At 38.9% G+C, this 12,314-nt stretch overlaps 1 protein-coding gene across 1 annotated transcript; it reads left to right on the top strand.

Moving 5' to 3' along the window:
• Positions 1-10,722: 10,722 nt before the first annotated feature.
• Positions 10,723-11,352, top strand: LOC140032783 (uncharacterized). Its single transcript, XM_072073549.1, has 2 exons — positions 10,723-11,007; positions 11,089-11,352. The coding sequence occupies exons 1-2, from the start codon at positions 10,723-10,725 to the stop codon at positions 11,350-11,352; spliced, it is 549 nt and encodes a 182-aa protein (XP_071929650.1).
• The last annotated feature ends 962 nt before the right edge of the window (positions 11,353-12,314 follow it).

Genomic DNA, 12,314 nt, shown 5'->3' with positions numbered 1-12,314 from the left:
TACTCCAAATATCTCACACTTACAATTATGCAGCTTCCAAGCTTAAATACAACCCAACGGAAAAGGGTACAATAGCCATCCGTATAATATAACTTAAAGTTTTCAAAAGAAAACAATCTAGTACTACTCACGAGCACCCTTGGTCTCGAACCCTGTAAAAGAAAACCACAACGTGGGATGAGCTACACAGCCCAGTGAGGTTCCAATACACTCTAACAGTTCAAATAAATCAAGTAAGTTGGGCATATCATATGTATGGTTCAATGTTACACAATGGCGTGTTATCATGAGGTGATAATCATTGTACGAGTAATTTGAGACATTTATCATGAGACAGGTATCATGATATAAGTACATTGGTCAGGTAACAGGTATGGAGCATATCACAGGCATAGTTCAGGATTTCATGTTGACATTTTAGCATGAAACAATTATCATGATACAAGGTAAACATATACGGTAGGATACGGTGTTCCAGTGGAACTCTGTCGGTCATCTGCACCTTATGACTTCCGGATCCCCTCGGTTTGACTGGCCATCACCTTATCCCTCCAGTGGTAATACTCGAGTATACCGAAACGGTTGTCCAGGGTTCCAACCTACCCGACCGAGCCCAGTCCTGGCTCGAGTAGGTCAGTAACCGAGGCGGGGCCCAAGTTCAGCTTAGAGCTTACAACATGCACAGGTAACCAAGTAATTCGACCAAAGGTAAAATTTATCATTTGAATAGGTCGAGTGAGGTAAAGTACACACTCGCCTAATAATGATGGACAGTTTCATATAACATGTGATTCATGACAATCAAGTAATCAAGTGGATACTTAGCACGTAAGCACGTAAGCAATACAAGTTGATTTCATGGAAGCATGTAATTCACGGATATCGAATAGCCATATAGATTGGCAATCATGTGAGCAGATAGTCAAGTAATCAAGTAGTCATGTGGGTTGGTAAACGGTTCACGGTTCACGGTTAACGGTTGAGTAGTGACGGTTAATCGACAGATATTTGTCATATGAATAGGCCATCATTGGCCGTTATCCCATTTTTACCATGTGAGAGTCGAGGAGATTCACTCCAACGACGTATGCAACTATAGCATACCAAGTCAGGTTATTCGAGCATTTTCGAGCATGAATTATTCATCTCAAAAGAGAACGAGTGCGATAAAGTACGCACTCGACTCCATTTTTCAAAATCGAGTAGGCTAAGCAAGCAATATAGCAAGTTAAGCATTTATCGGGTTCATATGGTCATTTGATATGGTTAATGACTTAAACAATTCATGTAGATATGCAATGCAAGTATACATTCCTTAAATAGGCATGAGTATGGTAAATACTTAACACATAGTACTTAACACTTAATAATCATGAAATAAGTATGGCCTAGACTTATTCAACTACGTATTCCTATATGGAACACTCACCTAGACAAAACAAGCGAGTAGTTCTCAAACAAGCGTTTTAGGTGTCCGCTCCGAGATCCTCTTGAATGTCCCTTCGAGTGCCTGAGCAACAACAATCAACTACCACTCAATATCACTACAAATCTCTAATTATCGAGAAAGATTGTACGCTAGTACAATCTAAGGAAATCTTATGAGAATGAACCTCAATTACTCGTAAATTGAGGTTCAGGTTGCGTTTTATTAAGTACAATATTAATTGAGTTTTTATCATGAGAATCGAGGCAAAATGTTTGAATAAAGCTGAGAGAATTAGGAATTTTAGAAAAACTCCTTTGCCTTGAAAATTGGGAAATTCCAGTTTTATCCTAAATCTTTGAAAAATCGTAACTCACTTGGCACAAGTCAAGAATTGGAAAACTTTATACCGTTGGAAACCTCTTAGAAAGTACTATAAATTCCTAGAAGACACTTTTCCATGAATCGAAGTGGAAAGTGCTCAAAAATGAGCGTGAAGGGGCAGACGCGGCTTTCAAGGCAGAATCAAGTTGGTTTTCAGCCAACTTTGAAAATTCGGCACGATTCACGCGTTGCAAACCGACCTCTGAATTTTGTAGCTCAATTAGAGTTGCAAGTGAGGTTTAAAGAAAAACAAGCGGATCAAGAATCGGAGTTTCGAATACCGAGATACGGTAGCTCAAAGTTGGGGAAATTCAAGACTGGAGAAGAATTTTCCAGATTTGAACCTCCAACTTTAGTAATTTAATTAGGTATCGAAACGAACTTGGATTGATATCAAAATTGGCAGTATTTCAATACTATATGGAAGGTATCTCTCTGTCAAAATTCAGGGGAAAATACCCTCGGGAAGGTAGTTAATTAGTCAACCAAAGTTCAGGAAAAATTCTAAGGCAATCTGCCTTTTGACTTTCATTTTCCAAATTCAAATCGTTTAATCATGAAAGCTATCCAACCATGGTTCATTTGTGAAATAGAGGTCTAAGATACATCCATGGTACCTTTGGTAATGGTTTAGCATCAAAATTTCAATTAATAAGATCACGCCCAAGTTTTTGTCCCAAATCAGTCCAAATATTACGTTTTTCCAAAACAGGGCAGTCCTCTTGTTTTAATCACAACTCAATCAATTTAGCTCGGAATTGGGCGTGGTTTATGGCGTTGGAAAATAAATTCAGAGGACTAAAAGTTCACAGAAGAAATCATTTCAAAATTTGGCAAGCAACCAGCTCGAAATTGAGCCTCAAGTTGCTGCCTCTGCAAACCATTCCAGCAGATCCGAGAGACAGGACAGTTATCTTAAAACGTTTGGTCCGGCTCACTCACAAAGAATCAGAACATGAATTTTATCTCAAATTAAAGCCAGGGATGTCTAGTTTCAAACGCCACCAACGGCACATGATTTCGACATCCGAGGACAGAGTTATAGCCAAAATACTACTGCTGGTCAGAGCATACGCGAATCAGTTTTCCAGATTTGCTGGTTTCGAACAAAAATTCATTTGCCCATTCAAACCTCATTATTTTTCAATGAAATTTTTCACACCTCTAATACATCATATAAGCATCCAATTCAAGCCATTAGTTCATTAAAAACTGGCCTTAAAATGGCCGAACAAGCCAGGGGTATTTTCGGAAGTTTTTGCTTCTTGCACCCAATGAAGTTTCTATCAATTACACACCATTAATCCATCATTTTAACCACTAAACCAACAATATATCCACCATCAATCATCAAATCAGCAACAACCCAAGAGTGGGAGTTCATAGAGCCTACTTTCACATTTTATATCATAAACAAGACTACCCACATGATTATATAACCTTATATGTACAATATATCTTACAAAAACTAAGATCTATGGGTTGGATGATGTTATACCTCCTTGGTGTCTTAAACCAGAAATTTTCGGTCCTCAAGGGCTCCAAGAAACCGTGAGAAACTCCTCCTTTTGCTAGCTAGATGAACTCTCCAATCAATAAGCTAAGTGTAGTTCAAATTTGGTGTGAATCTATGAAGGTTTTGTGCAAGAATTGAAGATGAAAATGACAACTTTGTGTTGTGTTTTGCTGCTGAGAATTCGGCCAAGAGAGAGACTAAGAGAGAGAGTGTTTGGTCCAAATTTAGCTTCTTAAGGAAGACACAATGTATGGTGCAAAATCATCCCCAAAGTCAACTCTCACTAGGGTGCGTTTGGGCGCGTTTCGGCTCGATTTCTCTCGCATTTGTTTCACTAGTGCACTAAACATCTAATGCACTTATTTTCATGTAAATATTATTCACTCTTAATTGTCCCGAAATAAGGGTCTTAAGTCCCTCAAATAAAGTCGCACGTATGAAACGTGTACCGTCAATTTTAACGCTATAACGCGAAACTTCCGAGAATTTCTTATAACGATTGTACTACTAACTATCAATTGAGTATTTATTCATTAAAATACCTAATTTAGATCCATTGTACATGTCTCCAATATTTCAAATCTATTGTACTCTCAATCAGTCAAGATTTCCAAAGACGTGTTCACTATTTTCACTAATCGAGCTTCCGGAAATTAATTTTTGAAACAAGTCATTTTAAAAATATAATGAAACTATATTTCCATGTAATTAGGTCTCAAGAGCTTAGAAAATAATATTCGGAGTAAAAGACCAAATAAATAATTAAATAAGCTAGAAATAAGAGATTAAATAAGTAAATTTTGCGAGTCCTCACAAAGAGGCTGCTAGAACCATGCTTAGTGAATGCAATTTACCAAAATATTTTTGGGCTGAAGCCATAAACACAGCCTGTTATACCATGAATAGAGTTCTTCTAAGACCAATTTTGAACAAAACTTCCTACGAGCTCATGTATGACAAAAAGCCTGTTGTCGGCTACTTCAAAGTATTTGGTTGTAAATGTTTCATTTTAAATATCAAGGAACATCTTGAAAAGTTTGACAAGAAATCTGATGAGGAAATTTTCTTGGGTTATTGTGAAAACAAGAGAGGTTTCAGAGTTTATAATCGTGGAACATTGATTATAGAGGAGGCTATACACATTACTTTTGATGAATCTAATGGTGACATTTCTATGAGTTGTGGTGAAGATGATGACACAGGTGTTCAAGAAGAACTAAAAAAGCTAGCTATAAATGACCATGACTCTGCCTCACCAGAAACTGATACAAAGGATAATGATGCTCAGGTCAGTCCAGCTGAAGAAGTGAATAATAGAGATACCACTATTCCTAATGATCTTCCAAGAGCCTGAAAATTTGCTCATAATCATCCCAGGGAGCTTATAATTGGTGATCCTTCTGAAAAGGTCAGGACTCGCTCCTCTAGACACCTGGTAGATAATCTGGCTTTTGTATCACTTAGTGAACCTAAAAATGTTGTTGATGCTTTGAATGATGAGCACTGGATTTTAGCTATGGAAGAAGAGTTAATCCAATTTGAAAGAAACAAAGTTTGGACTCTGGTTGTCAGACCACAAGGCCATCCTATCATTGGCACTAAATGGGTTTTTAGAAACAAATTGAATGACAAAGGGGAGATTGTTAGGAATAAGGCTAGACTGGTGGCTAAGGGATACACTCAAGAAGAGGGAATAGACTTTGATGAGTCTTTTGCACCAGTAGCCAGGCTGGAATCCATAAGAATGTTTTTAGCATTTGCATGTTTCAAGAATTTTAAATTATTTCAAATGGATGTTAAGAGTGCCTTCTTAAATGGATTTATAGATCAAGAAGTCTATGTTGACCAACCTCCTGGTTTTGAAAATGAATCTTATCCAGATCACGTGTTTAAACTCTCAAAAGCTTTATATGGATTAAAGCAAGCTCCTAGAGCATGGTATGAACGTCTGAGTGGATTTCTGATTGAAAATGGTTTTAAAAGAGGCATTGTAGGCACTACACTTTTTACAAAACAAAGCTCACAAGATCTTTTGATTGTGCAAATATATGTGGATGACATCATATTTGGTGCTACTAACGAAAAATTGTGCAAGGACTTTTCCATCATCATGCAAAAAGAATTTGAAATGAGTATGATGGGAGAACTGAACTTCTTCCTTGGACTCCAAGTGATTCAAACCCTAGATGGAACGTTTATAAATCAAACAAAATACACCAAGGAGTTGCTGAAAAGATTCGGAATGGAGGATTCAAAGCCTGTTGGGACACCTATGTGTACATCTACTAAACTAGACAAAGATGAAGAAGGTACAAAAGTTGAGGAGAAGAAGTACAGAGGTATGATTGGAAGTTTACTTTATTTAACTGCTAGTAGGCCTGACATCATGTTTGCTGTGTGTTTATGTGCTCGATTTCAATCCTGTCCAAAGGAATCACACTTGAATGCAGTAAAAAGAATCTTGAGATATCTTAAAGGAACCTTAAATTTTGGCTTGTGGTATCCAAAATGTCATGAACTTCCTTTGTGTGGATTCTCTGATACTGACTTTGGTGGGTGTAAAATAGATAGAAAAAGTACTACTGGTATATGCAATTTTCTTGAAAATTGCTTGGTCTCTTGGTTTAGTAAAAAATAAAATGCTATCTCACTGTCCACTACTGAAACTGAATATGTTGCTGCGGGTGCTTGCTGTGCTCAATTGTTATGGATGAAAAACACATTGAATGACTTCGATTTAGTATATGAATGTGTACCCATGTACTGTGACAACACTAGTGCAATTAATCTAACAAAAAATCCCATTCAACACTCTAGGACTAAGCACATTGATATAAAGCATCATTTCATTCGCGATCTTGTCTCAAAGGGAGTAATCCGTGTTGAGTTTGTTTGTTCTAAAGAACAGATCGCTGATATCCTCACAAAAGCTCTTCCGCTAGATCAATTTGTGTCCTTGAGGACAAAATTGGGTGTTTCAGAAAAAAAAATGTTCTGAGTCTTATTTTTAGTCAATCTTTATCGGACGTCCGATAAACTGGAACGGACGTCCGACAGAGTTCTTCATCCAAGGTCCAGAAAAACCCTGGTTCGGACGGTTGTGTCGGACGCATCACTTCGTTCGGACGTCCGACACTCAAAAAATGTGTCCTATAAGGCAGTTACCCACTCCTCTCAATTCATTTTTCTTCATAAGTCTCGGACGCGACCTTTCAGTTTCTCTAAAATTTGAAATTCAAATTCCTCTCTCCTCAAACCAAGTTCCGAGAAATTGATTCAACCAACTCCATTACACCTCTCCTGCTCATTAACCACTCATAAAAGGCACTCCTAACACCCAACTACCCCAAAATTCCCAATTTACATACGAAACCCTAACCTCATATAATCCTCTCTTTGCGGCATCATAGTGCACTTCTGTTGGCTCTTACTGTTTTTTCCTTCTATACACAACATTCTGCATCAAAAATCATATCCACATTGCATCATGGTTAGAATGAGGGGAGGATCTACTAGTGCCGGACGGTCTTTTAAGCTTAGGGATGAAGACATTGAAATTGTTGATCCACCTCCTGTGGCACCTAAAAAGAAGAAAGTGACTCGTCGTGGCAAAGTGAAGCAGACTGCCCAAAGAAAATTAGTTACTCCATCTCCTGAATCATCTGATGAACAAATGGAAGGGCAGATCTCTGAAGAGAACATTGCTGGTGGAAATGAGGAACCAGAGCAGGCTACCTAAGGTGATGAAACTGTCACAAGGTCTTCTAGTAAAAGAAAAAAGACTGCAAAGGGGAAGAGATCTCCCCAATCCAAGAAAAAGCAATCTGCTGATCCCTCTGTTGATCAGCAGAATGAAGAAAACATTACTGAGACTCAGCCAACACCTGAACCTTCCGTCAGGAAGTCTCCAAGGACAAGGACTGAGACTCAAAATGTTGGTGCATCTGCCACTCAAACCTCTAAAGGGACACGTTCTGGGAAGAATCCAGTATCTCAGCCTGCACCTGAACCCGTTCCTCTACCAAAGTTCATCGATGATGAAGCCAGAGACAGATTTGAGTTAGTCTCCCAAAAAGGGTTCATCACCCAAAGACTCATCATTCCTTTTGAATTTCGTAAGTTTGATCTTGAACCTGTCATCAAACTCTTTGAATTCCAGAAATGGACTCATCTTCTGACCATTCCTAATATTTTTTTTCCTGACATGCTTTATCAATTTTTTGCTAATCTTAGAAAGGGTACATCACACACTGAACTCGTTTCTAGGGTCAATTCTGTAGACATCATGTTAACTCCTGACATTGTGAATTCTATTCTGAAAACTAGTATTGAACCTGGTTTTAAAGGAAAAATTGTAAATTTCTTTTCGTATGAGGAATTTCCTTCTGCCTATCATCACTTTTACAATGCTAAACTCATGACTTATTTTCAATCCAAATTCAACACCCCTGCTGAGGCAAGATTGGATGATCTTAGTCCTCAGAATCTGATCATCTTCACCATCATTTCGAATCTGTTGGTGCCAACTGATGGCCACAGAACAGATGCAAACAAAATGGAACTCTATTTTTTCTACTGTTTTGTTGAAAAAATCCGCATTGACTTTGGGTTTGTAATGTGCAAGTTTCTGCTCAAAATCAGCACTGATAGTCGTAGGAAGCTTTCCTATGGTAGATTTCTGACCCCCATTTTTGCTCATTTTGACATACCCTTTTCTGGCAAATCTCCAAAAGACAGTGCTTCATCAGTTTTCTCCAAAGCTTATTTTGAAAGAAAGAACTTAAAATTTTTTGATGGTCATTGGTGCTACAAGGAGACTGTGGCCGAATCTAGAAGAAAAAACTGGCATGAAACCCCTGTCACTCCTAGAACTCCCCATGATCAGTCAGGCTATGTTTCTCCTTTCACCATTCATCCTAGAAAGTCTGCTAGTAAGTCCTTCTCTTCCAACTCTGAGGTCATCTCTTTGCTTGAAGACCTCAAACAGCATGTTATGCTTCTTGAAGATGGTCTCATGATGACCATGACCTCTGCCCAACAATCCTCTTTCCTTGAAAAAAGAAATTTTCTTGTGCCCCCTATACCTGAGACAAATGAGACTGCTCATCAGAAAGAACCAAGATCTAAGCCCACAAGGCCAACTACTGGTAATGAGACCACACCAGTTTCAAGTTCTCAACCCAAGGATAAAGGCAAGGCTTCAGTAACTGAGGAAGCATTTGAAGATGATGATGAAGAAACTGAGGAAGAAGAGGACCCTGAACAGTATCGTCTGACCAGAAGGAGGCCTGGATCATCTAAGATCACCATCTAGGCACTACTAGGTCACTGCACCTAAATCTAGGACTATAGTTTATCTTTTATTTTAAGTGCTGGACACATGGTCTGTAAAACTGGATATTTTCTTTACTGTTTATGAATGTTTTAACTAAGTATTTTGTTATGAATGTTTTTCTTGGATGATATGATTGGTTATGTGTGTGTGCAATCTGCTGGTTGAATGAATGTTTCTGATTGATATCTGCTCAATGATTAATTCCAAACTGTGATGTACATTGTAAATATGTATACTGATATTACTTCTGAAAAAATGTATTGCTGGTTGTGATGACAAAAAGGGGGAGAATTGGAATTGGATTTGGTTTAACACTGATGGTATAGAGTAACTAGTTAGGGGGAGTCAGTTTCAGGGGGAGTAATATACTACTCATGCACTTCGTCAGGGGGAGCTGTTATATTTTGTGCTCTATCCAATTATTTTGTCATCATAAAAAAGGGAGAGATTGTTTATCTCAATTCATATCTTTTGATGATTACAAAACAATTGGATGTTTCTAATACCTTTTGTAAAGATCCTTTTCAGAAATAAACCAAACAGGTATGTGGAGTTAAAGCAGAAAAAGAAGATAAAAAAGGAATGAAGTCTGCTGAGGATAATGTCGGACGCACAAAAGGAAAGTATCGGACGTCCGACATTCTTTGAGCATCTTCGGACGAGTAAAGAACTCAGGCTCGGACGTCCGAAGAAGACAAGCCAGGAGTTACTCTATTACTGATCAGGTTCGGACGCTCAACACCTGTGTATCGGGCGTCCGACAAACGTTGCTGATCTTCGGACGCAACACTCTGGATGCATCGGCTGTCCGAAGGAATTGAAGAAGAAAGTCCAAGTATTCATCCTAACCTCGGACGCATGATCGGACGTCCTAAGGGACTCAAGAAAACTTCCAGAACTCATTGATATCGTTCGGACGCATAAAAACCAAGCATCGGACGTCTGACAGCACCAACGGCTAGTTGACTCTTCAGCTGCCTTCTACCCGTTGACAGCATTAATTGAGGAACTCTCTGGTCCCCTATAAAAAGAACAAAATCAACCACCTCAAGGCAACTTTGTACATCAAGCCTACATCCGATAGTGAGTGATTCGTGTGCTAGAATACTCAAAAGGAACATTTGTACTCATTGCTTGTGCAATCTTCGTGCAGTTTTTCAAGTGTGACATAGCTTCTTCAATAGTGTAGCATAGTGAGGGTTTGCGAGTGTTTGTAAAACTTCCTTGCTTGACCAAGTGTGGTTTGGGGCAAGAAGGAAGTGATCCCTTCCTTGTACACAAAAGATTGGTTGCAAGTCTATTCAACTTGAAGTAACTTGGTATATAAAAGTGGTTTTCAAATCTCAGTTGTGTTTGAAGCCTGGTTTGTTTCATTACTTTCATTTACTGCTTTTCTACATAAACTGTTCTTCTCTTCATCTCCCGAATACCTGTGCTCTTGTATTATCTTGTTCATTGAGAGGTATTTGAGAAAAGAAAGGCTGTCTGTGAAAAAAATAGAATATATCTTAGCAGGTTTTTAGAAAGCCTAATTCACCCCCCCTCTTAGGTTGTTTTCGATCCTTACAGAAGAAAATTGCTCAATATATGCAAAAATGTTTCATCTGCCAACAAGTTAAGACGGAGCATCAAAAACCATCTGACTTGTTACAACCTCTTGAGATACCCGAGTGGAGGTGGGAAAATATCACCATGGACTTTATTTCAGATTTGCCGCAAACGCAACGAGAATATGATGCTGTTTGGGTGATCGTTGATCGGTTAACCAAATCGGCCCATTTTTTGCCGGTAAACATGAAGTATTCCATGGACAAACTGACTCAGGTGTATTTGGACGAGATCGTAAGAGTACATGGAATTCCTATGAGCATCGTTTCGGATAGAGATCCCCGCTTTGTGTCTAGGTGTTGGCAGAAATTTCAAGAGACTTTGGGGACTAAACTCAACTTAAGTACCACTTATCATCCCCAGACGGATGGACAGTCGGAGTGAACAATTCAAACTCTCGAGGATATGCTAAGGACTTGTATTCTGGATTTTGGGGGTAATTGGGATCAACATATGGCTTTAGTAGAGTTTGCTTACAATAACAGTTACCATTTGTCAATTCAAATGGCCCCATACAAAGCACTTTACGGGAAGAAGTGCTGGTCACCGATCTATTGGGATGAAGTCGGCGAGAGGAAGGTTCTAGATTCAACGGCTATTCCATGGATAGAGGAGGCACGAGAAAAAGTCAAGATGATACGCCAAAGACTCCAAACCGCTCAAAGCCGACAAAAGAGCTATGCGGACAATCGAAGAAAGGATCTGGAGTTCGAGGTTGGGGATCATGTTTTTCTTAAGGTCACACTGTTATGAAGCGCCACGACGGCTAGAGGAAAGAAACTTCAACCGAGATTTGTCGGATCTTTTAAAATTCTCCAGAGAATTGGTAAAGTAGCGTATCGACTTGAACTACTATCAAGTCTATCCAGGATTCATGACATCTTCCACATCTCGATGCTTAAGAAGTATTATCCCGATCCAACCCACATCTTACAACTGGAGGAAATTGAGATAGATGAGTCACTTACCTACGAAGAGAAACCTGTACAGTTGCTTGACCGAAAGGTTAAGGAGCTGAGAAACAAACAAATTCCTTTGGTGAAGATCTTATGGAGAAATCATGGGATAGAAGAGGCTACCTAGGAGGTGGAAGAAGAAATGCAAAAGAAATACCCTGAACTGTTTATGAATCCAGGTAAGAAATTTCGAGGACGAAATTCTTTTAAGGGGGAAAGAGTATAACCCGAAATTTTTTTTATTTTCTAGACTTTATTTTATTTAATTGCACGCCTTTTCTATATTTTCTTTATTAGAAAATTTTTTTAGATAATTTTTATGAGTAAATAAGGTTTTTAAATCATTTTTCTAGTATAAGTTAGTTCTTGAGAAATTTGGAGTGCATATTGGACGTAGGGCCTGCTAGTGCGTTAAGTAAGAAAAATTCAGCCAATTAGGTTAAATTTTGCACAAAGGGATTTAATTATTAGGTGATAGGTGTGACAGCCCCACTTTCCCCTAAGGCGAACCAAAGGGTTCGGCGGACTGCCTGCCCAGCTCTCGCCGGGACTCAGTCGATCACTTCAAGCAACCATAAGAATATCTAACCGCGATCCAACTTAAAACAAAACGTATATACAATAATATCTCAAAAAGAAGTACAACCGTCAAATATACAGAGGTTCTCAAATCACCATACAACCAGCCCGTGCCAAGCACTAGGGCGAGAACCATGACAAAAGAAAACCAAGGGCTAGACCCAGCTAGTCTATACCGGCTCTCGTCCTTGCTCGCCTTCCCCTGTTAAGGAAAACAAACTAAAGGGGTGAGCTATAAGCTCAGTGAGGTTCCGAACACATAAGCAACAAGAAGTTCAATGCATTCATTACACGTTACTAATAATTCAAATACAAAAGAAAGCGATAAACACCTTCATTAAAAGGATACGTGCTCACAAGGAGCCATTCGTTCATTCATTCGTTCATTCATTCTCCCTTCGTTCCCTTATACCTTCAATCATTTGAAAATGCATTTGTATATAAGTAAAACCCTCATTCATTCATTCACCAGGCTCCACCAACCTCCACCAACCTACAAGGTAATACTCG

This window comes from Coffea arabica, unplaced genomic scaffold (assembly GCF_036785885.1).
Source record: "Coffea arabica cultivar ET-39 unplaced genomic scaffold, Coffea Arabica ET-39 HiFi ptg000061l, whole genome shotgun sequence".
Classification (NCBI taxonomy): Eukaryota; Viridiplantae; Streptophyta; class Magnoliopsida; order Gentianales; family Rubiaceae; genus Coffea; species Coffea arabica.
This window is presented reverse-complemented; position numbering and strand designations above follow the sequence as displayed.

Excerpts from the sequence above, each read along its gene's own strand:
- LOC140032783 (XM_072073549.1), top strand. The coding sequence starts at position 10,723 with ATGGCTTTAGTAGAGTTTGCTTACAATAACAGTTACCATTTGTCAATT. Across the intron at positions 11,008-11,088 it reads GGGATCATGTTTTTCTTAAG|AGAATTGGTAAAGTAGCGTA; the intron begins GTCACACTGTTA and ends AAAATTCTCCAG.